This window comes from Capsaspora owczarzaki (assembly GCF_000151315.2).
Source record: "Capsaspora owczarzaki ATCC 30864 unplaced genomic scaffold supercont2.4, whole genome shotgun sequence".
NCBI lineage: Eukaryota > Filasterea > Ministeriida > Capsasporidae > Capsaspora > Capsaspora owczarzaki.
In genome coordinates this window covers 1,590,083-1,611,532 of record NW_011887295.1, presented here as the reverse complement: position 1 = coordinate 1,611,532, position 21,450 = coordinate 1,590,083, and the positions used below count along the sequence as shown (strand labels likewise).

The 21,450-nt window shown below is 53.0% G+C and overlaps 11 protein-coding genes across 11 annotated transcripts in view; 4 read left to right on the top strand and 7 right to left on the bottom strand.

Moving 5' to 3' along the window:
* The window catches only part of CAOG_08689 (hypothetical protein), a gene marked incomplete at both ends in the record, with an annotated part of 2,703 nt that extends 2,185 nt beyond the window's left edge, over positions 1–518 (bottom strand). The window contains one exon of the mRNA XM_011271998.1: positions 103–518. Coding sequence (XP_011270300.1) covers positions 103–518 — 416 coding nt within the window. The remainder of the gene's footprint in view (positions 1–102) is intronic.
* A 958-nt stretch (positions 519–1,476) lies between these two features.
* Positions 1,477–2,988, bottom strand: CAOG_03294 (hypothetical protein; the record flags this gene model as incomplete). The annotated part of the gene is made up of 1 exon (XM_004364076.1): positions 1,477–2,988. The coding sequence occupies one exon, from the start codon at positions 2,986–2,988 to the stop codon at positions 1,477–1,479; it is 1,512 nt and encodes a 503-aa protein (XP_004364133.1).
* A 473-nt stretch (positions 2,989–3,461) lies between these two features.
* Positions 3,462–6,169, top strand: CAOG_03293 (Nmp200-prov protein). The gene is made up of 6 exons (XM_004364075.2): positions 3,462–3,487; positions 4,128–4,994; positions 5,117–5,266; positions 5,380–5,536; positions 5,631–5,792; positions 5,899–6,169. Exons 1-6 carry the CDS (start codon positions 3,469–3,471, stop codon positions 6,044–6,046), a joined length of 1,503 nt encoding a protein of 500 aa, XP_004364132.1. The 5' UTR covers positions 3,462–3,468; the 3' UTR covers positions 6,047–6,169.
* Positions 6,070–7,999, bottom strand: CAOG_03292 (nicotinate-nucleotide pyrophosphorylase). Its single transcript, XM_004364074.2, has 8 exons — positions 7,940–7,999; positions 7,754–7,857; positions 7,491–7,574; positions 7,315–7,370; positions 7,017–7,237; positions 6,775–6,882; positions 6,418–6,669; positions 6,070–6,311 (listed from the first exon to the last, which is right to left on the bottom strand). The coding sequence occupies exons 1-8, from the start codon at positions 7,989–7,991 to the stop codon at positions 6,229–6,231; spliced, it is 960 nt and encodes a 319-aa protein (XP_004364131.2). The 5' UTR covers positions 7,992–7,999; the 3' UTR covers positions 6,070–6,228.
* Positions 8,000–8,152: 153 nt separating this feature from the next.
* Positions 8,153–10,844, top strand: CAOG_03291 (actin-like protein 2). The gene is made up of 2 exons (XM_004364073.2): positions 8,153–8,226; positions 9,242–10,844. Exons 1-2 carry the CDS (start codon positions 8,179–8,181, stop codon positions 10,370–10,372), a joined length of 1,179 nt encoding a protein of 392 aa, XP_004364130.2. The 5' UTR covers positions 8,153–8,178; the 3' UTR covers positions 10,373–10,844.
* Positions 10,845–10,859: 15 nt separating this feature from the next.
* On the bottom strand, positions 10,860–13,129 carry CAOG_03290 (hypothetical protein). Its single transcript, XM_004364072.2, has 6 exons — positions 13,071–13,129; positions 12,785–12,990; positions 11,741–12,644; positions 11,495–11,612; positions 11,054–11,426; positions 10,860–10,978 (listed from the first exon to the last, which is right to left on the bottom strand). Exons 1-6 carry the CDS (start codon positions 13,099–13,101, stop codon positions 10,934–10,936), a joined length of 1,677 nt encoding a protein of 558 aa, XP_004364129.1. The 5' UTR covers positions 13,102–13,129; the 3' UTR covers positions 10,860–10,933.
* Positions 13,130–13,176: 47 nt separating this feature from the next.
* On the bottom strand, positions 13,177–14,940 carry CAOG_03289 (transmembrane emp24 domain-containing protein 10). Its single transcript, XM_004364071.2, has 3 exons — positions 14,599–14,940; positions 13,917–14,046; positions 13,177–13,671 (listed from the first exon to the last, which is right to left on the bottom strand). Exons 1-3 carry the CDS (start codon positions 14,935–14,937, stop codon positions 13,343–13,345), a joined length of 798 nt encoding a protein of 265 aa, XP_004364128.2. The 5' UTR covers positions 14,938–14,940; the 3' UTR covers positions 13,177–13,342.
* Positions 14,941–15,143: 203 nt separating this feature from the next.
* CAOG_03288 (GTPase 1) lies at positions 15,144–16,397 on the bottom strand (the record flags this gene model as incomplete). Its single annotated transcript, XM_004364070.1, has 3 exons — positions 15,144–15,977; positions 16,055–16,153; positions 16,251–16,397. The coding sequence occupies 3 exons, from the start codon at positions 16,395–16,397 to the stop codon at positions 15,144–15,146; spliced, it is 1,080 nt and encodes a 359-aa protein (XP_004364127.1).
* A 158-nt stretch (positions 16,398–16,555) lies between these two features.
* On the top strand, positions 16,556–17,751 carry CAOG_03287 (succinate dehydrogenase cytochrome b subunit). Its single transcript, XM_004364069.2, has 3 exons — positions 16,556–16,606; positions 17,021–17,405; positions 17,558–17,751. The coding sequence occupies exons 1-3, from the start codon at positions 16,578–16,580 to the stop codon at positions 17,660–17,662; spliced, it is 519 nt and encodes a 172-aa protein (XP_004364126.2). The 5' UTR covers positions 16,556–16,577; the 3' UTR covers positions 17,663–17,751.
* Positions 17,752–17,870: 119 nt separating this feature from the next.
* CAOG_03286 (hypothetical protein) lies at positions 17,871–20,073 on the top strand. The gene is made up of 3 exons (XM_004364068.2): positions 17,871–18,060; positions 18,819–19,093; positions 19,220–20,073. Exons 1-3 carry the CDS (start codon positions 17,889–17,891, stop codon positions 19,862–19,864), a joined length of 1,092 nt encoding a protein of 363 aa, XP_004364125.1. The 5' UTR covers positions 17,871–17,888; the 3' UTR covers positions 19,865–20,073.
* An 84-nt stretch (positions 20,074–20,157) lies between these two features.
* CAOG_03285 (hypothetical protein) lies at positions 20,158–21,287 on the bottom strand. Its single transcript, XM_004364067.2, has 3 exons — positions 21,092–21,287; positions 20,511–20,634; positions 20,158–20,399 (listed from the first exon to the last, which is right to left on the bottom strand). The coding sequence occupies exons 1-3, from the start codon at positions 21,262–21,264 to the stop codon at positions 20,268–20,270; spliced, it is 429 nt and encodes a 142-aa protein (XP_004364124.1). The 5' UTR covers positions 21,265–21,287; the 3' UTR covers positions 20,158–20,267.
* Between the last annotated feature and the right edge of the window lie 163 nt (positions 21,288–21,450).

Here is a 21,450-nt window from a genome sequence, read left to right as displayed (position 1 = left end):
GTCGACGACGCAGTCGTGTCGCTGCCGTCGCCATCGGACTGGCGAAGCGGTTCGGAAACGGTGCGACTCAGAGCAGTGTGGCCAAAGTTCATTCGACGGTACCGTGGCAGGCGTCGGCCTTCGGCCAAGCCAAACTTGCTGTTGTGGGCCTCGGTTGCGCTTGTATCGGAATCTGCGGGCAGAGAACTGGTGGGCGGATCGTCGCTGAACGACACTCGGAGCTGGTGCGAGGATGCCGAGGACGTGGACACCCCGGAAGCCGCGTCGTTGGACTTTTGCACGTGCAAGGACAAGCCAGTAATGTGTGAGAGATCGTGGTGCTCGACGGCCTTGGCGGGCGATGAGTTGTGACCATCCGCAGTCACTGTTGTTGTTGTTTCGTCCTCGTCTTCTTCACGAATGAACGAATGCGAATGCTGGCGAGGCTCGATGTCGAGCATTCCGCTCAAGGTGGAGGTCTGCACGTGCTCGTGCTCTTGCGATTCTTCCTTGTACGAACTCATGAACGGAGACGACATTTGTTTGCAATAATCGAAGCAAGAAACGAAGAGGTTTGCTCGAGGCTGCAATGCGAACGAACGATCCTGCAGTGGCTTGAGACAACCGATGCTGGTGCTTTGCTGGGTGACCTAATGACCTAATGAACTAGAATGCATCAAGCAAAAGACCAGAGCCGTACATGATGAAGTGAGCGCCAAACAACTGAATGAGCAGCTGAATGAACAAAAAGGCCGACACACACGCTCTTTTTCCCACCGCTAAATTTGGGTGGAGATGCGAAAAACACCAACGAAGCAAGAGTTGCAGTGCGGTCGCCTCTGTGCATCTGGTTTGGTGAGTGGGCTACACCCTACAGAGAGAGAAGGAGGAGAGAGAGCGAGTGAAAGAGAGAGACGAGAGGGACCGCGGCGAATGGCGTAAGTGGGGATTGAAAAGACCCCACACCATCCATTTACTCTGCTTCTTCATTACGACGACCGACCAATGTCCGTCGCTCTCACACGGTGGCCAGTCATCACTCTGCTCGATCTGATGCCCTTGTGGCATGCTTGTAGCGCGCGGGTTTGGAGATCAGAAGCCAAAAGGGGGAGAGTGGGCCCAGATCGATTGTGGCGGGCTTTTAGTGATTCTGCTCTGATCGAGCGCACCTCGGTGGACACACGGTGGCAGCGGCGAGGCAGGGAATGGTGAGGGTGGTGAATGGGAATTGCAATTGCCGCTTGGCTGGAAGGTGAGTGGGTGCGAAAAGGGACGGTTGTACGCGCAAGTTGTTGTTGGGTTGGTTCTTTGTGATGAAAAGTCAAAGAAACTCAACCTGCGCAAAGTTCAAGGAGTGGCAATCCCAACAATGGGGAGTCGTCAATGGTCTAAGAGAGTGAGGCAGAGAATAAATGAATAAATATGTGAAATTGTACATCTTTTCCTCGCCGCAAAGCAACAAAGCAAAGCAACAAAGCAACACGATGTTGTTTCATTTCATCGCTTCGCTTCGTCCTCGCAAACGAGCTGCATCAACAGCTCAAACCACACGTCATTCACTTCGCCGATGACGCGGCTTGCAACGCTGGCCGTGTTGACTTGACTGTACGAGTGACAGCGGCAGCGATCGTGCTTGAAACGAAACCAGACCGGCAAGGATGTCGTGAGCGTATCAAGCCACTTCCATCCGCGATGCCGCTGCACGTGTGCACGAAGTGTGTCGTGCTGTGCAAGAGATTCGACCATCCAATCATGGTCAAAGCCTGGACTGTGGGACTTGACAATCACTTGCACCGACGTCGGCAGATGCAATCCATCTTTGGAGTACCGCGCGACAAGGATTTCCTGGGCGCGCTCGATGAGGGCTGATTTGCACCATTGCCCAAACAGCACGATCGTCAGAGGACTGTTGCCCTCGATAGAATCGCGCAAAGTCGGGCTGTGTTGCTGGCGAGTGGATTCGAACAAGGCAAGTGTTTCGAGCAGGTGAACCTCAAACGATTCGTCGGATGGAGGAACTGGAAGGTTTTGCGACCACTCAAGATGCGGCCAGAACGAGTAGAACAGCAAGACATCTTCATTGCGCGCGGCGTGACTGGCATGAAAGGCAGGAGGCGGCAACTCTGCGCCGACTAAATCGAGCAGTCGCAAGTACAAGCCACGCAAGGTCGAATCTCCCAGGAACAGGATTGATTTGCGCAGTTGTATGCACGTCTGGAGGGCTGACAAGGAGCGAGTGTAGCTCGGACGAGGCGCGACTTTCGGCATCATGGGCGAGCACCCATCGGCCACCCATCGCAGTGTAGACCACACGCAAGTGTTTCGGTCGTCGCATGGCTTGTCACAGACAACTGCCAGCATTCCAGCAGTGGCAGTTTGCAGCGGTGCGGCAGGACTCTCGCAAGACGCGGGGGAATCGGAATTCGCGTTGGAATCGGAAGCAATCTCCGCCATTGGTAGCATGTGGACGTGTGAGGCAGTGCTCAGCACATACTCAGAGTGATCGTAACGTAGGCGTTGTTCACTTGTCACATCTTGAAACACGCACCAGCCCACTCGATTGGAGAACTCGGCTTCCAACGCAAACGCTGCAGGATCGGGTCGGTCGCGTGCATTTCGCCAAACGAAGGTGCCTAGCGACAGCTCCGGGTTGGTGTTTGGAGTCGCTGAAGGTCGAGTGCCGGTTGGACTCGGGGTGGGATAGGAAGGGTTCGCCGTTTCAACAGCCGCAGTGGTTGAGATCATCCCATCGTCACCTCCATCGGTTCGTGTTGACACCCCAGAAGCGTGCTCGAATGATTGGCTCCTTGGCAATAGTGTCAGCCGTTGCACGGTCTCAGTCGTGGAGCGATGCATTGAACGTTCGACAGGGTGATCCTCCGGGAGCAGCGGCTTCTCTTCCATGGCGAGGCTACTGTCAGACGACATGCTCTCCCAGCGAATGGACATGCTGATGGCCATCACGCCGGCCACAATGAGGGCCGTCAGAAGCGCGCGGAGTGGCTTCATTCCTCGAGCCCATGCGTGCGAGTCGCGTCGCTGCAGATTACTGTCAGGTAAGTGGACTGAGACGCGTTCATAGACAGTTATGGAAGTGGAACAGATAGATTATGGATTTCCCCCAACTCGTGTCATTGTGGTGGGCCAGTGTTCTGCAAGACGGAGGAAGAAAGCCGGTTGCTGCTCCAAAATTGCGCAGCAAGATCAAGGACGTGCATAACAAAGGGCAACGAAACCAACCAGACAACAACAAACACAAAGGTCCACTGACTGCAAATCCAGCTCTCTGCATTGATTAGGAGGACTCGATCGTTCGACATGTCGGATTGAACGATTGCGCTCAAACAATCCGATTTCGCGACGAATGTCATTCAATCCCTGTTCCCCAAGACCTGGATATCAGAACACCTGCTTGTTCAACCTCCATTTGCGACCTTTATCATCTCTTATCAGCTCAGATTTGCAACACGAGCCATTCCTGATTCATTCATGTCGCTTGTCTGTGGATGTAAGCACTTGCAGTTCCACTCAAATCCCCTTTCCGACCTCACTCCCGCGTCAGCCACCGACCTCCCCCTTCCTCCCAATTGCGTTCACACACACACACACACACACACACACACACACACACACTTTCGATGCACGCTGCATTCACTTGGCTGCTCGCACGCGACTGCCTGTGCTTTCCCGCCCTTTGGGTGAATGTTCGTTTCTCCATCCCCACCAACCCCGCCTTGCTGCTCCCCCCCCCCTCCCCGCTTCCCAAGGCTACAGATGTAGATGTCACGCATCACATGCGATTGGGCGGCAGATCGCACCTGTCGCTCACCAGAGCACAAGAAGCAAGAAAAAAAAAGCAGAACTCACAACAAAAAACGAGGCGATCTCGGATTTTCGCCAACAGAACGAAACGCTTCAGCAACGACGACGAAAGCAACGACGACGAAAGCAACGACGACGATCAAGGTTGAGAGATCTGATGCTTTGTCCATTTTCATTCAAACTGACACACAAACGATTCAACAAAAGAAAGACATCACAACATCGCTCGCTCGCTTTAATGCTGATTTGAATGAAACTCAATGCAATGCTGTTCTCTGACCTTTTTTTTTTTTTTTTTTTTTTGTTTTGTTTTCTGTGATCCACAGTGTCGGGTGAGGCGCCCGAGGAGCCGGTCGTGTCGCGCGTGTCGGGCGGCATCTTTGAGCGCAGGCTCATCCTCAAGTATATCGCCGAGAACGGCCGCGATCCACTCACGGAGGAGCCGCTGGGCGAGCACGATCTCATTGCCGTCAAGGTGCCCAAGACGGTGCGCCCGCGCCCGCCGTCTGCAACAAGCATCCCTGCGTTGCTCAAGACGCTCCAGGACGAGTGGGACGCGCTCATGCTCGAGACGTTCAAGCTGAAGCAGCACTACGACCAGTCCCAGAAGGAACTCACGCACACGCTGTACCAGCACGACGCCGCCTGCCGTGTGATTGCCCGTCTCACCCGCGAGCGCGACGCTGCTCGCCAAGCGCTGGCAAATGTCCAGGTGTCCAGCCACGCCAGCAACGCTGGTGCGTCCGCGATGGACACGGAGGGCGACGCTGCCGCTGCCGCCAATGCTGGCTCGACTACCCTCCCGTCGCAGGTCGTGACTGCGATGCAGGAGGCCTCCAAGCCTCTGTCCGACGCCCGTCGCGGTCGCAAGAAGCCCGCTGGCCTCACGTCACAGGACGCGATTGCCCAATTCCAACAGACGGAGGCCCGCAGTGGCATCCACTCTGCCAGCCAGCCCGGCATCTTGGCGCTGGACGTTCACGCCGCTGATCCCTTCCGCGTCGTCACCGGTGGCGCTGACAAGACTGCCAAGCTGTTTGACCGCTCCTCTGGCCAGGTCACTGGAACTCTGTCGGGCCACAAGGGCGCCGTCAAGTCCGTGCTCTTCCACCCCTCCTCCGATGTTGTTGTCACTGGCTCTGCCGATCGCACTGTTCGCGTTTGGACGTCCAGCAATGAGAGCTGCCAGCATGGTAAATGTTTCGCGAAGAGTGAAGCATTTTTGGGATTGGTTTTTTGCCTTTTTGCATATTTTTTTTTTTTTTTTTGCAACGCTCTTGGCTGACTGTCTTTGACACCCTTGTGACCCGAACAGTCATCCAAGCTCACACCAAGGAAGTCACATCCGTCACCCTTCAGCCGACGGGCCGGTATGTTGTGAGCTCTGGTCTGGACGGCAAGTGGGCATTCTCTGATATTGAAACTGGCGCGACGTATGCCAAGCAACACGATCCTCAATCGAGCGGTAGGTAGTCTTTTGTTTTGTTGTTTCGAGAAAATTTTTTTTCGCAATGGGCTTTCTGCCACGTCGAAGACCGTGTCTCATCTCGCGTCCTTGTGTTGCATCGCATGCTGTAGGTCTGACCACTGCCCAATTCCACCCCGACGGTCTTATTTTGGCAACCGGCTCGGTCGATGGCGTTGTCCGTATCTGGGATGCCAACGAAATGACCAACGTGCTAAACTTCTCCGAGCACACTGCGCCCATCACCAGCGTGGTCTTTTCCGAAAACGGGTAATTGAAGCGACCGCCCGTTGAGACTTGTGCTGAAAACGTTTTGTTTCGTGTTTGGAAAGCTCACCGTTATTCCTATTGGCCTACTCTGCAGTTACTACATGGCTTCTGCCGCACAAGACCGAACTGTGCGCTTGTGGGACTTGCGTGCTGCCTCGCCCCAGTCCATCCAGCAAATGCAGGTGGAAGACACGGTGCACGCACTTGCCTTTGATCTCAGCGGCACATATCTTGCTACTGCTGGCCCCGATATTCGGTAAGAAAACAAATCGTCATTGCTGCGCTGGCGTGAACTGGGGGTGAAGACCTGAAATTGATTTTGTTTCCGGTTTTGTTTTTTTGTTTTTCCTTCCTTTGAGCAGAGTCTTCCTCGCCAAGCAATGGAAGCAAATCGCCCAGTTTACTACCCCTACAGCTACCAGCACGGCCATCAAGTTCGGCCCGAATGCCAGCTTCTTGACGACAGCCGGCATGGATCGGCATTTGCGCGTTTTCTCAACCCCTTCTTAAGAGATTTCTTAATTTTTTTTGTTGTTTTTGTTGTTGTTGTTTGTTTTGCACTGCATTTCTGCCGTCACTTTTGTCGCTGTCGACGTTTCCGGCCGCACAACGCTGGAATACAACGAGTAAAACATAACTTTTGTGTTTCATTCATTTTCCAATGCACATTCAGAAAGAGGCGATGGAATGGTTCACTTTGGCACCACAATCTTGAGAGAAAAGTCCACATGCGGGACGCCTTGTGTGAGACTTCCCATGCTGAGCACGTCGACAGCTGCGTTCAACATCAAAAACAACAAAACAACAAATATTAGACGACGCATCAGACGCAGACGCAGTTTCGCAATCCGGAGGTTCAAGCTTAAAGAAACCGACCCTACCATCATCAAAATAGCTCGCAAGGGTCTCGGAGGTGATGCCGCCGCTGCCTTCGATCAGCACATGAGGACTTTCCTGCTTGAGAATTCGGGCAGCGACTTTCAATGCTTCGGGATCAAAGTTGTCGAGCATGACGATGTCTGCACCAGCCGTAATGGCCTCGCGAGCCTCGTCGATGGAGCGGCATTCGACTTCAATCTTGAGAGCGAATCCTCCAACGGTCTTGGCACGACGAACAGCATTTGTGATGGAACCTGGTCAAGCAAGGAATGGAACAAGCATGAGCAAGACCGGGCCCCGAAACAAGCAAAGTAACACCCATTTATGTTCAAACAAAAAGAAAAGAGTCATCAGCGCACCTTGGCTCCAAACATGGTTGTCCTTCAGCATAATCATCGAAGACAGGTCCATGCGATGAGTGTCGACGCCACCCACCAGCATGGCGTACTTTTCCACCAGTCGGAAACCTGTGCACGGGTGTGTAGATAAGGACGAGAGCAAGGACGGCAATGCGAAGGCATGAGTGAGCGGCAAAAACAAAAACGGCGGTCAGAATTGGCAGGAGCAAAATCAAGCAATCGGATTTGGCAGCAATCCGCACCAGGAGTCGTTTTGCGCGTTCCAGCCACAACACCCTTGAAGCCCTTCTCGTCTTTGAGCTTTCGAAGCTCTCGTGCGCGAGATGCAATGCCACTGGCACGAGCCAGCATGTTCAAGGCGGCGCGCTCGCCGAGCAGAATGTTTCGCGCCTTTCCAGTCACGGTGGCGACCCGGACGCGCTTGCCATCGACAAAATCGCCTTCCTTGACCAGCCAGTGCACTCTAGTAAGGCAGTGTGAACGAGTGATGAGTGTCTATTTGGACAACATGCGATCATTGTGGGGCGTTTTTGGTCGTACTTGCAATCAACTTGACGGAAGACCTCCTCGAAAAATGGAACGCCTGCAAGAACGCCCTGCCATCGAGTCAATCAAAAAAAGCACAATCCAACAAAAGGCCCGCATCGAGATTCACAGCTGGTGAGAGCGCGGGAACGCGTGTTACAGTGATGTCAGACATTGAGCATTGTTCTTACCGGAGATTTTCCCAGCAGCTCGGCGGTTTCCTCCTTCTCGCCGACGACAAAGCCGCCATAGTCGAACGAAGGGATGTCCTCGTCCTGTGTTTTGGTTGAAAGTGGGTGGGGGTGGTTGGATGTGATTGAGTGGAGGGCGCCATTTAGCATCACGGCCCACAGCAATACTGCTGACGTTCATGCGCGATGGTCACGGCTCATGCTGCAGGCCAAACCACTCTTCGGGTGGAAAATGGAAAGTGGACATTGGATGATGAACTTACCAGCCACTGAGTGACGGTCGTCTTCCACGATGGCGGCAGCAGGTGCGCAAAGTCGGTCATTGGCTCCAAAGTCCGATTCTGAAAGGATTCTGAATTGATGATGACTGCGATGCATCCAAGTTCAGATCTACACAAAGTGAGCGCACATGTGCACAAGTTTGCTGCTCCAAGCAGGGACTGGCTTGCAGACGGTGCTTGAATCGCTTAGAATGACGCTGAATTGAATTGAAGTTTTCATCGAATAAAGCAGATTGAAGCTGTCGCTCGATCGATCGTTTCCTGCAGTTGTGATAACAATCCATGCATTGCATTGCATTGAGGATCTGTCCACAGTCAACAACACCAAAACCTTCCAATGCAATGCAATAGTCGTATTTTTCCCTCCATTTCACTCTTCAATTTTTTTTTGTTTTAGAATCACATCAATGGACGAAAAGGGCAATCGCGTTGTTGTTTGCGACAACGGCACTGGTGTATGTGCTTCCATGACAGACTCGATTGGCTTCTTCTTCTTCTTCTTTTTCTTCTTCTTTGTTTGCTATGCTTGCATCCCCTCTTCCCCCCTGCTCCTTTCGCCTTCAGGAACAATGAATTTGAACAGAATCGGAAGAAAAAAATGAAAAAATGGATTTTTTTTTTATTTCGTTGTTTTTTTTTTTCCTTTTTTTTGCTTCTTTGCTGCTGCTGCTGCTGCCGTTGTGTCGTCCCTGCACTGGGCTGCCTTGCGCTTTGCTCGTCCCTTCGCTCGATCCGCACCCGCGCGAGGCACGCGAACAACAACAACAAGCAGCAACAAGGAGGAAACAACAAAAAAAGATTGAGATCGCAAAAAAACAACTTTTTTTTTTTTTTGGCGTTGTGTCTTGGTCGATCCTTCTATTCCGCGGTTGTCGCTCGACACCCCCTCCGCCCTCCTGTTCTCTTTCGATGCATCGGATGTGCGAGGGTGGTGGGCGTGACGGATCGCTGGACCTGCAACAAACACCAATCTGCGAACGAAAACCAAAAAAAAAAAAAACAGTGGAAATTTTCAACGTAAAAATGCATCAATAAAAAAAAAAAAAAACACGAAATCCTTCCTTTTTCAATATGTGGGTTTTTTTTTTCTTTCTTTCTTTCGTTTGCCTTTTGTTTTTTCTGCATTTTGTGACTCTTCATGCTTTGGGTGGCGCGTCTGCTCGCTGCGTGCGATCGCGAGGCGTGGCATGGCGTTTGCTGGACGCCGTCAACCGCACAACGGGCGCAGCGATGGAAAAACGCGCGATTCTTGTTGTGCTTTTCTCGCTTGATTTTATTTTTATTTTATTTTTATTGATTTTTATCAATTCAAATTCAGCCAAAAAAAAAAAAAAAAAGAAGTTGTGCAGATTTTTTTTTTTGTTTCTTTTCGCTCAATAGCTTTCTCTCGTTGTTCGTTGCCGCTTTTCCTGTCGCCTGCGTTCCTTTTTGTATTCTCACATTTGGTATCTCCCTTTTTCTGTCTGGCAGTTTGTCAAGTGCGGCTTTGCTGGCACCAACTTCCCCACTGCCATCTTCCCGTCGCTCGTCGGTCGCCCGATCCTCCGCTCGGATGAGAAGGTTGGCGACGTCGTCGTCAAGGATCTGATGGTCGGTGATGAGGCTGCCGCTGTGCGCGCCATGCTCGACATCAAGTACCCGATGGACAACGGCATTGTTCGCTCGTGGGAGGACATGGAGCACGTCTGGAACTACACCTTCCAGGAGCGCCTCAAGATTGACCCCAAGAACTGCAAGGTCCTGCTGACCGAGCCCCCGATGAACCCCAAGAAGAACCGCGAGAAGATGCTCGAGACCATGTTTGAAAAGTACAACTTTGCCGGCGTCTACGTTGCCATCCAGGCCGTGCTCGTTCTGTACGCCCAGGGTCTCCTCACTGGTGTGGTCGTCGATGCTGGTGATGGTGTTACACACATTGTGCCCGTTTTCGACGGCTTTGCACTGCCCCACCTGACCCGCCGTCTTGACATTGCTGGTCGCGACATTACCCGCTACCTCATCAAGCTGCTCCTCCTCCGCGGCTACGCCTTCAACCACTCGGCTGACTTTGAGACTGTCCGCCAGCTCAAGGAGAAGGTCTGCTACTCGGCCTACGACATTGAGTCTGAGACCAAGCTTGCTCGCCAGACCACCGTCCTCGTCGAAAAGTACACTCTCCCCGACGGCCGCGTCATCTCGGTCGGCCAGGAGCGTTTCGAGGCGCCCGAGGCTCTCTTCCAGCCCCACCTCATCAACGTCGACGCCCCCGGTGTCGCAGAGATGCTCTTCAACACCATCAACGCTGCCGACATTGACACCCGCCCAGAGTTCTACAAGCACATTGTCCTCTCTGGTGGCTCCACCATGTACCCCGGTCTGCCCAGCCGACTTGAGCGTGAGATCAAGCAGCTCTACCTCGAGCGCATCCTCAAGGGCGACACCTCCAAGCTCTCCAAGTTCAAGATTCGCATTGAGGATCCTCCTCGCCGCAAGCACATGGTTTACCTCGGCGGTGCCGTCCTTGCTGATATCATGAAGAACAAGGAGTCGTTCTGGATTTCCCGAGAGGAGTGGAAGGCACAAGGCCCTCGATGCCTCGAGAAGCTCGGCATCCAAGCCTAAAGCGCTCTCGTGCTCTTGGACCCCCTTTCCCCAAACACATTCTTCTAGCTAATCGTTTTCTCCACCACCCTGTCTCTCGTCGTGTTGATCACGAGAGTCGACGCAAATCGCTTTTTTTTTTCTTCCTGTCCTTTTGGGAACACTTTTTCTGTCTTCCTTTCGTGTTTTGCGCACTTTTTTGTTGCTTAACATCGCTATCCTCCTCCTCCTCCTCCTGTCCCGTCATTGTTTTCCCCATCCTTCTTTTTTTCTTCTTGTCGCGTGTCCCGTTGCAATGAACTCCTTGGTTCCTTTCTTCGGCCTCTTATGTTGTAGACCTCATCAACTTGCTCGTTTGATTCCTTTTGGTTGCTGTTGTTTCGGTGCGCACCGCGGTTGTAGTAATTTTTGTCTTTGTGTGTGATACTTTTGAGATCCGCTTTTGTCTGGAAGTCAAAATAAACAAAAAAAATAATGAAACCAAAAAAACAAACCAGGCGTTCGTTCAACTTGATGTGAAACTTTAATTAACATGATTGAGTTGGGATGGGGCAATGAAAAGGCGATGCGACTCTCCAATCCTCACCGACAGTCAACTTGAGGGTGATTGGGCTGTGCATGAATGGTCTGGCCAACGAGTCAGAACGAAAGGAAATGAGTGATAGTTGTTTCAAAAAGGAGTGGAGGTCGACTCTTGCCTACCTTTCGGAAGACCTTAAAGTTGACAGCCTCTGAGCCCGATTTCGGAGCAATAGACGATGGAGGAAGAGGCTGCTGATAAACAAGCGAAGAAAACGTGACTTTCATGTGGCTGCCCGGCTCGGGATGGCCATTTTCGGTATTTGCGTCTCGTACGGGCTGCCGCTCTTTGAATGCCTCTTTGGAAGCTGCAGTCGATGCTGGTCGTCTGCGAACCAAGGGTTTTTGTTCAGCTGGTTCGACGCTGGCAACTCTTCGCAAAGCGGCGTCCTCCAAAGGCGTTTCCAATTTTGGCTGCTTTCGAGAAGACTCTTTGAAGGAGGCGGTACTCGACAACTGGTCTTGACCCGTGTGTGACGCCGACTCATCTAGAGGCCTGAACGAAATAGTCAGTGATCTGGAAACAACAAACAAAGAGGACGAAAACGTGCCAAAAGTACAGACCTCTTCGAGCCTCGTGCCTCGGAAATCGCAGGCTTCTGCTGGTCCATGAGAGCCTTCAGGTCGGGCTTGATATCTTCGGCGGCTCGCACAACCGGCTTGATGTCCGTTGCTTCAACAGCTGAAAACATGGCAAAATCTGCGAGTTGAGGCTTCCTTTCTCTAAACCCCAAATCGCCACCAAACGAGCAACCAACATGCACACTTTGCCTCAGAAGACACAAACAAACTCCCCCCTCCCCCAATTACCTGCTGATGGCGCTGTCGGCACCATGCTTGAGCACAGCTTTTGAACAGACGTCCACAAGATGGCCTTGCCAATTTCACCCTCGGTCACCACCGCACCGCCGTGGGACTGGACATGCTCGGTCAGATCGGCAAACTCTTGGCTCGAGCAGAGCAGCTGAGCGCGCTGCGGATGCACCACACACGTGAACGGAGCAAGGACGGCGTCCAGAATCGAACGTTGATGGTTGGTCGTCGCAGCGCCGCCTGCTTGAAACGTGTAGGTCGCGGGGTTGTACTCGATCGCTTGTCCGCCACCATGGATGATGGCATCGCCAATCGCTGCTCGTTGGCCCTGGCCGAACAGATAGAAGGTCATCCCGTCGAACAGAGACTTGCGCATTGGATTTGGCAGATACGGCGCCGCTTCCCCTTCGCGCGGAGGCGCGGCTGCTGCAGCTGCAGCTGCAGCTGCTCCCTCACTACCACTGTTGCTCGAGCGAGGCGGCAGAAAGGCGTCCTCGCTTGGCAACGGGTCTGCGGGCGATTGGCGCCGGCGCGAAATGGCCTCCAGCCACGCCGGAGTGACAATCGGAATGGCTCGCACGAGCGCCAGGGTGACTTTGATTGTGACCAGCAGCGTCTCCATGAGCAGATGCGTCACGGCGTCCGAGTAGTTCCGCACAATCACTGCGCCGCACTTGGCAGCGAGCTCGGATGCTCGGCTCACCGCTGCCGCCTCCATGCTGGATACGCACAACACAATGTCGCGATGGTGCAGTTGATACCGCACGCCGGACGCTCCGAGCTCAATGATACTTCCTTCGGCCAGCGCGACCGGCTCGTGCGGAACAAGCGGCGTGCCATTGTGCCGCGTTCCAAAGCTCGATTTGAGGTCTGTCAGCAGCACGATTGCGCGTGGATAACTCTGGACAAAGCCAAGCAAGCAACAACATTCACAGAGTAATCCGTTGTGAGCATTGGTCCAAAAAAAAAAATCAACGCCCAAAGTTCCCGCCAAAAACAAGTTGCACGAAAACTGAATCGTTCATCCACAGCAGTGCTCACCTCGTTGGCTGCTGGGCTGGGACCACCACCGGCACCGGCACCGGCACCGGTACCTGCCCCGTGGTTGGCAGTGCTGCTTGAAGCGGGTTGGTCCTCGACGCGGATGGACGCGTGCAACCGCGAGACTGCCTTGTCCTGCACAATGATGGATGTGTTGCAGCGGCCGATCGTGTACTGCTCGCCACACAGCAGCCACAGTCGCTCGTCTGTGCACAAGGCATGTTGAAGAGTGAATTAGCCAACAAAAGTGAAAAGGTGAGCTGAAATCAAGAGGATTGAGTCTCACTCGGATCGGACGCTTTGGTGAGAAACCACATCCAAAAGATGCGTGAATCTCAGACTGAGATGGGGAAAAAATAACGACTGAGATGAAAAGCAAAGATGAAGAAAACCATCAGATAGAGTAGTTTGTATGATCCAACAGCAAACAAAGATTGAGCTTGAAAAACAAGCATACAGCGCACTCGCAACAATCACGTCTCAAACAATGCAGCAGTACACACGCACACACGCATTCACACACACATAAACACACACATACAGACACACACATCATGCTTAGTTAATAATTTGCTTGCTCTTAAAGTACCGCTTGAGGTAAAAGATCTGCCAGACGGCGAGCGCAATCAGAATCACCATGGAGAGGATGCTAAAGTACATGACGCGCTCGTTGGTCGACTCGTTCGTGTCTCGCATCTCCTCCTCGCGCTGTCGCAGATACTCAAAGCTGCTGAGAATGCTCTGGCTCAGATCTTCGACTTTTCGCATCGTGAGCTCGAGTGGCTTGAGCTGCTCTGCCTGCGCAAGCGCCTCATAATCGCGCGCTTCCACGCCCTGCTTGAAAGAGATGGAAATGTCGCGCTTGTGCTCGGGGGTGACGTGCACACCTGGTTGTGTTTCAAAAGGGAGGGCAGTGAGAAAAGTCAGAGACAGTTACGGTTGCCGGTTTTTGAATGCAGCGTTGTTCAGTGGGGGGGGGGTTTGGTCGATTGATGCGCCATCCATGCTCTTCCTCTTTGATAGATGCGCGCAAGTGGAATGAAAATCGACGAGTGCCAGCAACCCAAGAACGGAACAGAATCGCCACTTGGCAAAAGGAGAGCTGAACAACCAAATTGTTCCTCCCCCTTACCAGCATCAACTCGGCTCTCAAAGCAGAACTCGTAAAGCTCGTCTTGATCGGCAGAGAAGGCAAACTTCTTGCTGGAGACAGTGTCAATGTTATCCTTGGCGTACACAATGCCGTTGTGCGAATCCGTCACCTAGAATTCCAAATCACACGTAAACCCACAGTGAGAAATCAAGCGGGACTGCCAATCGCATTCTTTGCTCTCGGAATAAAACTGATTCAAGTCCATTCTGCTTCAGCAGTGTTCAGTGTTGGCCTCTGATCTGGCTGTTCGCAAGAGGCAGCTGGAGTGCGTCAGAGCGTGTCAGCACGGCTTAAGCCAGATCAGGACGAACTTCTCTTCTGCAACATCGCCTCCGCGCCTCCAGACAACCCAGGCAAGCGCGTTCTGGCCATCGTCCGACAAGAACGCTGACTGCTTTCAATCTCGGTGTGACGCTGGGGGGAAACTGAGCCAGCGATTCAAGCTCGAGATCTCCGATTTCGAGCGCGTCCTTGTTGCTCGTCTTTGGATGGATACGCCGCCGCGCTCAAACCCCATCCCCCGCAACCCTGCCACTTCCCATCGTCATCACTCTGTGTCCCTCTGTACGAAAACGCCCCAGAGCCAACAACGCGCAAACTGGAGAACGGGATTTGATGTTTGAGCGATTTTTTTTTTGATTTTTTTTTTTCGTCTTCCTACCTTGAGGTTGATGATTTGCTGGTTGGCGGGATCCGAGACCGAGTACGAGCCGACGAACTGCTGGCCCTTGTGGACGGACTCCTTGAAGCAGCGGACGGTCGTGGCGGGCAGCTCGAACGAGACGGCAGACGCGGACTGTGGCGAATACGCCAGCATCAGCAAGACCACCGCCGCCACAGTGGCAGCGACCACAAGAGAGGAGCGCCTGCGAGACACTCGCCGTTGGAATTGCTGCTCCATTGTTGCAAAAAGCGGTCTATATTGGTGAAGAAAGCAGAAAGGCGATCTGAAGGAAAGAACAAAGACCGGAGTGAAAATGAAGACTGGAATGGAGATCATCTGAGACAGCTCAGCGCAGCTCAGACGACTTAGATGGGAAGAGCTCGATAAGATTGCGACCATCCCATTCTTTCTTCTTGCTGTTGATCCACACATCCCAAAAACGTCGTCGGCAACCAAGCTCAAGTACGTTGCATACTTTTTATTGTTACTTCTTTTTTGGGGGTGGGGGTGCTATCCTCCAAGGCGACTGCGCACAACACGTCTCATCGCCTTCGCTTGAAGCCCCGGAGGCGCTTTTCTTCTGCCCGTAACCGATCGAAGGCGTCGACAGGATTCCAGTTTGCTTCGTCCAGCGGAGGAAGACGCGCCTGCTCGCTCGCCTTTGGACTGCTTGCTTGAGCGGTTTGTGCGGCGACAATAGCAGGAAGTCCTCCTTCGACAATAGCATCGTCGAGTGTCAAGCGCCCGAGCGCTCCCTCTCGGTAGTCCTTGATGAATCGCGCAGCTGCTAGAGTCGTGTTTAGCAAGCCTCCCTTGAGCACGAGTCCAGAGTGCTGGGCAAGTGCAGACAGGAAGACGTTAATGTCATCGCACGGCTGGTCCATGTTGTACCGCTTGACATAGTCAAACTTGCGGCGCAGGTTGAGGCTGAACAGGATGTAGTCGGCGATCAACGCCTCTCCGACCTGGTGATCGATAAATGTGCCGACCGCGGCGAGTTTGAGCCCGACCTCGACGTTTGGAATGTGTGGTGCCATGATACCGGGTGTGTCAATCAGCATAATCTTTGGATCACGCGAAATGTGCAGCGGCTGCATGACGGCGCGTGTGATGCCGGGGATGGGGCCAACCTTGGCGCGTGCACCTTCGCCCGTGAGCAATCTGCGCAGCGCGTTGATGGTGGACGATTTGCCCACGTTCGGCATGCCCACAATCATTGCGTGAATGCCCTCGCCGTCCTTGTCTGCGCGCTCGGCCGGCACGTTTGCCAAAATGTGGTCGACGACGAGCGTGAGTGCGCGCTCCAGCCGCAGCGTTGCGCTTGTCAACACGACGTTGTGACGTGGATTGATTTCATGCAATCGAGCCTTCGCTATCTGATAGATGTCCAGAGCAAAGACTTGAGGGGGTGAGAGTGATGACCAAAAACACCATGCTTTGGGAGATTGCGTACCTTGTTGACGGCCGGATCGCCGAGATCCATCTTGTTCAACAGAAGCGTGGATGGCTTTTGCAGCGCCTGGAGCAGTGGGTTGCGACCCGAGACGGGAACCTGTGGTGACAAAAGAAGGCCATTTTGCGCGCGCGATGAAGTCGACGACAACAACTCCTGCAGCCTGCATCGCTTCGTCCAATCGCTCTGTTATTACCCGAGCGTCGTGGACCTCAATCACATAGTCAATGTGCTGCAGGTTGCGCGCAATCTCACGCATGCCGCGCGCCATGTGGCCCGGGAACCAGTTCGGTCGCGCCAGTCCCGACACGTCAAACACGGTGCGGAATCCGGCGGCAGCCATTTGTTGTGTGTGTATCCGCTGCTTTGTCCAGATTGATCCAGATGGAAGGATGATGATTAATGGTGATCAATAGAGTGAGCAGTAAATGTCAAAGAGAGACTGGCTGAGAAGTGTTTGTTCATCCTCATCCCAAATCTCAAAAGGTCTCTCAGTCTTTTTGCTGATCCATCTCACAGCACAATGCTTCCTTCGCTTGCTCTTTCTGCTTGGTAAAGCATTGCCAATTGAAAGCCCGCTTTCTACTGCGCTCCTTCCGCCTAACCCCCAACCCCGTCCTGTCGCCTTCCGCCTCACTCTCACCTATTTGACCGACAACCACACCCGTCTGTCCTGGCCTCGCCTGGGCCGAGACTAGACCGAAGCCAAAGCAACGAGCGAAACAAAGGGGATCGCGTCTTTTTTTTTTTTTTTTTTTTCTTTTGAGACACTCGAATGACTGCTGCGTCAACTCGTCCACCCCAACGCTTCTGCGTCTATTCTGCAATTGAATGAATATGAACGAGTTAGAGAACAAGTCCCTCAGCCGCGGCGCGATGGAAGCAGCGCAAACAGCTTTTGACTTTTTGCTTTCTTTTTTTTTTTTCGCTCACCCTTTCGCCTCTTTTGTCTTCTTGTGAATACAGCCGAGCATCGATGCTCGCTCAATGCATCCGACCGGCAGCCCATGCCACACGCATGCGCATGGCCTCGTCAGCGGCGTCGACCTCGCCCATGGACCTGCCCTTCTTTGAGAAGAACAAGGCGCTTGGCCGCCCGCTCTCGCCGCACTTGACCATCTACCGCCCGCAGCTCACCTCCGTCCTGTCCATCACCCACCGCGCGACGGGTGCTGCCATGACCTTCGCCATCTCCACCGCTGCCGTCTACTCGGCGCTCTCCGTCCACGACTTTGCCTACAACATTGACCTCGTCCGCTCGCTCGACCTGCCCTCCGTCGTCACCCTCACCGCCAAGTACATTCTTGCATGGCCTCTGGTGTACCACTCATTGAACGGCATTCGTCATCTTGTGAGTTGCAGTCGGAAGGGGGGCAGAGTTTTCGTGTGTTTGACTGGAGCAAGTTGCGAGTTGTCTCGCCGCTGTTTGGTCGAGCGGGAGGGTGCTTGCGAACAATGCGTCCGAGTTTACTTACATTTGCTGTTGTCACGCTGCGCTAACAGGTTTGGGATTCTGGTCGTGCCCTCGTCCTCAAGGATACGTACCTTGGCGGCTATATTGTCTTTGGCCTTTCTCTCGTCGGCGCATCCTTGCTGACTCTCTTGTAGAGTGGCAGATCGCTCTGAGCTGTGTTGTTGTATGCATGTATCTGTGTGTTTTTCCCTTTGTGTATTGTAATTGAACCCATTTCCCTTTCTTTTCCTGATCTTTTTACAGTTTTGATCGTCGTTCACCTCCACCCCAACATCCCTCTTCCTTCCGCCCATTATCCATCCATCCATCCATCTCATCGCCTCGCTCCCTGTCCAAGCCAGTCCTTTTATTTTCTCTCAAATGGCCCACATTCAAAACCCCTTGCTCAACCCGCTCGGCGCGCCTGCTCCTGCCCCCGTCGCTGCCCCGGCCCCCGTCGCTGCCCCCGCGCCAAAGTCCTTCATCTCGCGGCTGTTCGGCAAGGCCCTCCCTTACCCCGGCCAGTACGATCACATCAACAAGGAGACGCTCGGTGCGTGTAACATGCAAAAGCAAAACGCAGCGTTTCATCTTTTTTTTTCTTTCTTTTTTTTTTTTTTTTTCCTCCTTTCCACCATCGATTTGTCGTTGCAACACCGCCCCTCGCCCCTTCCCTCTGATCGTCGACTGCACTATCTGTCTCCCTTTTGGACCTTGTGATGAATGGATTTGCTCTCCCGCTTCGGATCCCCCTGCTCACGCTCCGTGCATGAGCTCATGTCTTGGCTCCCTTTTTTTTTTTTTTTTTTTTCCTTGATGTCCTTCGTTTGTCTGTGTTGTGCTCTGAGCGTGCGTATTGTCGTGGGGAGGGGTCCATTGCGCCACGTCGCCACAGTGTTTTCCCTATGTGCAACTGCTGCAGCAGACGCAGGATCTCATCGTGCTGTGCTGAACAGCAAAACCCAAAAAAACGGACGGAAAAAAAAAAAAAAAAAAAAAGACAATGGGACGACATGTGGACGAGTGAGCAAACGATGGATCAGACGACGATTGGGACCAACGGAACCAACAGAACCACAGATCACTGGCTGAGACACCGACTGAATGAACAGCAATGAACAGAAACGGACAGCATGTGATTGGTTGCGAGGATGGCAGCTCGAAAACCAAAAGTCAATGCATTGACCTTTGATCCACATCCCCCTCCCTATCCGTGATGGTCATGATTTTGCTACTATTGCTTGTCGTGCTTGTTACGTTTGTCTTGTTCATGTGTCGACTCACATGCGATGATTGTCTATTCTGGAGCAGAAATCTTTGCAACCAACTACTTGATCGATGGCGCCAAGTTCTCAGTCAGCAAAGGCATCTCGTACAACTTTAACATTTCGCACACGGTCAACCTTGGCATTGAGAACCCGTCCAAGTACAGCTTCAACGCCACCTATGTCGGCCCCAACAAGGTCATTCCCGACTCGCAAGAGCAATTCCCCGTGCTCTTGGCCGAGATGGACCACGATGGCAACCTCAACGGACAGGCCATCCACCAATGGACTCCTGCCATCCGCACCAAGGCTGTTGTTCAGGTAGGAGACCAAAGACAGATCGGAGGGCGTTTGCAATACGTTTGAACTGGCTTTTCACTTCCTCCTTCTCCACTACCCCGCTGCCTCTTGCTCTCACTGACTGTCGCATATGTGCCTGTGCTGCAGACTTCTGGCCCCAACTTTGGCCTCCAACTGGAGGGCGATTACAAGGGCGAGGACTTCCACATCAACACCAAGATTTTCAACCCCGACGTGCTGAACGGCGCCGGCATGGTTCTGCTCAACTACATGCAAAGCGTCACGCCGCGCCTTGCGCTCGGCACCGAGTACAGGTGGCAGTCCGACGGCCGAGCAACGGACTCTGGCCTCGCTTTCGGCGCTCGCTACCGCGGCGGCCCGACCCTTGCCGATGCGGTTGCCAACCAACAACGCCTCCCCGCCGCAACGGCAGATACCCCCGCCGAGACCATGCCGTTCGCCTTCATGCCTGCTCCATGGATCTTTGGCACACACGTCGCCCCGATGGGCCTCATCGACTTTAGCTACTTCCATCGTGTCAACGACAAGGTTTCTGCTGGTGCCGAGCTGGCCATCGATCTCCGCTCAATGGAGACTGTCTTTAGCGCAGGCTACGAATACAACCTCCGCCGCTCCGTCATCCGCGGCGATGTCAACTCGCGCGGTGTTGTTTCCGCTGTTCTCGAGCAAAAGATGGGCGCCGCCCTTTCCTTCTACCTGACCGCCTCCATCGATCATCTCAAGGGTGCCAACAAGTTTGGCATTGGCTTTGTTCTTGGTGGCCATATGTAATGGTGAACGTTGTAGTGGTGTACGTGTGTGGATTATTTGTTTGTTGTATTTTCGCTGCGAGTCTACTGTAGATGGCTTGAAGCCAGCTGCTGTGTCTGCGAGAACAACTAGAACAAGAACAACCCCTGCTCGTGTATTTGTCGTTACATTGATATGTGTGTGTATGTTGTACGTGCGAATCTGCACTCCCAAAAACAAAAATTCCTTGATTTTGTTGTTTGGTCATGTTTGTTTCTCAAAGAACTGGTAGCTGCACTTGTGGTGAGTGCTTCAGTGTTGAGAAACGAGTCAAATGTGGCATCTATGTTGACTCGTATTCTGATTACAATTACAGAAAGCAGCACGAACAAGGCAAAAGCTCAAACAATCGACTGTCTTTTTTTGTTGTTATTGTTGGGTTTTTTTACTTGGCAGCCGCAGTTGCAGGAGCGGTCTGCTCGCCCTGAAGTCGGATGTTGTATTTTTGCTTGAAGGCAAGCAACTCCTTGCCCTTGGTGACGATTTGCTCGTCTAGTTGAGCAACGAGGGCGGTCAGCTGGAGTTGAAACAAAATGAAAAAGTAAGCGTCGAGATCATACCACCACCACCACCATCACATTGCAATAGCGGATCCACAGCTTGCAACTCGACAATTTCAGACACTCACCGAGTTGTTGTGCTCGTGCAGGGCAGGCAAAACCTCGCCAACGGTGCGCTCAACGAGGACGCCGCTGATCATGCGGAAGCACTTGCGCTTGGTGTCCAGGTCCTTCAACGTGTCAATGACAAGCCTGTATTTTTTTCCCCAGATTTCCATCAGCAAGCAGTTTACAAAACGTGAGCATCCATGATTCGCGTCGGCTCTGCTCTGTATGGGCGATGCATTGGCTTTTTGTTTCACAGCGTCTCCATCACTCTGCATTCCTCCTCTTCCTCCACTCCCCAGCCTCCTGTATGAATGCTCATCGCAATCCACACAACGTTTGGTTTTTGTGTGTGTCTTGCGCGACTTGGAGCTGCAACCACGGTCGTTTGGCTGATGCGCCTCTTCAAAGAAAAAGCACATAGAAAAGCACAAAAAACAGCATTGTGCTGAAGTCGCTGCTCTGTGCCAAAGTCCCGCTTTGAGATGAAGAAGGTGGAGGAACCCATCTGGAGTGATGCTCGTTGCCAAGCAAGCCTGGTGTCTGGCGGAGGACAGGGAAGCGAGCGAGCGAGCGCAATGGAAGCCAGAGGCAGCTCGCGTACTTGTACTCGTTGGCGTCCGTCTCGATCTCGGCCTTCTTCTGCATGAGCTGCTGCTGCTGCTCGCGGAGGGCTTGGAATGCCTGGATGACCTCGTTCTCGGTGGTGAGCAGCTTGCCGCCGGACGACGACGACGACGCGGATGACGATGATGATGCCTTTGATCCACTCGACATGTGCGCTGAGCTTTGGACAACTGGAAGGAGAACTGAACCAGCAGCAAAAATCGAACAAGACGAATTGAAAGTAGGTATCAAGAAAACTGCACTATTCAGTACAATGAGAGAGAGAGAGAGAGAGAGAGAGAGAGAGTGTGTGTGTGTGTGTGATTGACGAATGGTACCGAAGGGATCAAGCGAAAA

What these genes read in the sequence shown, in the direction of transcription:
- CAOG_03293 (XM_004364075.2), top strand. An exon ending in ACACGATCCTCAATCGAGCG is followed by an intron (nt 5,267 to 5,379) that starts GTAGGTAGTCTT and finishes CGCATGCTGTAG; the next exon opens with GTCTGACCACTGCCCAATTC. An exon ending in GTGGTCTTTTCCGAAAACGG is followed by an intron (nt 5,537 to 5,630) that starts GTAATTGAAGCG and finishes CCTACTCTGCAG; the next exon opens with TTACTACATGGCTTCTGCCG.
- CAOG_03292 (XM_004364074.2), bottom strand. Translation starts at nt 7,991, where the DNA reads ATGAAAACTTCAATTCAATTCAGCGTCATTCTAAGCGATTCAAGCACC. An exon ending in CGACCGTCACTCAGTGGCTG is followed by an intron (nt 7,575 to 7,753) that starts GTAAGTTCATCA and finishes ACCAAAACACAG; the next exon opens with GACGAGGACATCCCTTCGTT. An exon ending in AACGCGCAAAACGACTCCTG is followed by an intron (nt 6,883 to 7,016) that starts GTGCGGATTGCT and finishes ACCCGTGCACAG; the next exon opens with GTTTCCGACTGGTGGAAAAG.
- CAOG_03291 (XM_004364073.2), top strand. Translation starts at nt 8,179, where the DNA reads ATGGACGAAAAGGGCAATCGCGTTGTTGTTTGCGACAACGGCACTGGT. An exon ending in TTTGCGACAACGGCACTGGT is followed by an intron (nt 8,227 to 9,241) that starts GTATGTGCTTCC and finishes TCTGTCTGGCAG; the next exon opens with TTTGTCAAGTGCGGCTTTGC.
- CAOG_03290 (XM_004364072.2), bottom strand. Translation starts at nt 13,101, where the DNA reads ATGTGGTTTCTCACCAAAGCGTCCGATCCGA. An exon ending in GAGGCACGAGGCTCGAAGAG is followed by an intron (nt 11,427 to 11,494) that starts GTCTGTACTTTT and finishes TATTTCGTTCAG; the next exon opens with GCCTCTAGATGAGTCGGCGT. An exon ending in ACTTTAAGGTCTTCCGAAAG is followed by an intron (nt 10,979 to 11,053) that starts GTAGGCAAGAGT and finishes CTCGTTGGCCAG; the next exon opens with ACCATTCATGCACAGCCCAA.
- CAOG_03289 (XM_004364071.2), bottom strand. Translation starts at nt 14,937, where the DNA reads ATGATCTCCATTCCAGTCTTCATTTTCACTCCGGTCTTTGTTCTTTCC. An exon ending in AGCAAATCATCAACCTCAAG is followed by an intron (nt 14,047 to 14,598) that starts GTAGGAAGACGA and finishes TTGGAATTCTAG; the next exon opens with GTGACGGATTCGCACAACGG. An exon ending in TGAGAGCCGAGTTGATGCTG is followed by an intron (nt 13,672 to 13,916) that starts GTAAGGGGGAGG and finishes AAACACAACCAG; the next exon opens with GTGTGCACGTCACCCCCGAG.
- CAOG_03287 (XM_004364069.2), top strand. Translation starts at nt 16,578, where the DNA reads ATGCTTCCTTCGCTTGCTCTTTCTGCTTG. An exon ending in TCGCTTGCTCTTTCTGCTTG is followed by an intron (nt 16,607 to 17,020) that starts GTAAAGCATTGC and finishes TTGTGAATACAG; the next exon opens with CCGAGCATCGATGCTCGCTC. An exon ending in TGAACGGCATTCGTCATCTT is followed by an intron (nt 17,406 to 17,557) that starts GTGAGTTGCAGT and finishes CTGCGCTAACAG; the next exon opens with GTTTGGGATTCTGGTCGTGC.
- CAOG_03286 (XM_004364068.2), top strand. Translation starts at nt 17,889, where the DNA reads ATGGCCCACATTCAAAACCCCTTGCTCAACCCGCTCGGCGCGCCTGCT. An exon ending in CATCAACAAGGAGACGCTCG is followed by an intron (nt 18,061 to 18,818) that starts GTGCGTGTAACA and finishes ATTCTGGAGCAG; the next exon opens with AAATCTTTGCAACCAACTAC. An exon ending in GCACCAAGGCTGTTGTTCAG is followed by an intron (nt 19,094 to 19,219) that starts GTAGGAGACCAA and finishes CCTGTGCTGCAG; the next exon opens with ACTTCTGGCCCCAACTTTGG.
- CAOG_03285 (XM_004364067.2), bottom strand. Translation starts at nt 21,264, where the DNA reads ATGTCGAGTGGATCAAAGGCATCATCATCGTCATCCGCGTCGTCGTCG. An exon ending in ACGGACGCCAACGAGTACAA is followed by an intron (nt 20,635 to 21,091) that starts GTACGCGAGCTG and finishes AAAAAAATACAG; the next exon opens with GCTTGTCATTGACACGTTGA. An exon ending in TGCACGAGCACAACAACTCG is followed by an intron (nt 20,400 to 20,510) that starts GTGAGTGTCTGA and finishes TTTCAACTCCAG; the next exon opens with CTGACCGCCCTCGTTGCTCA.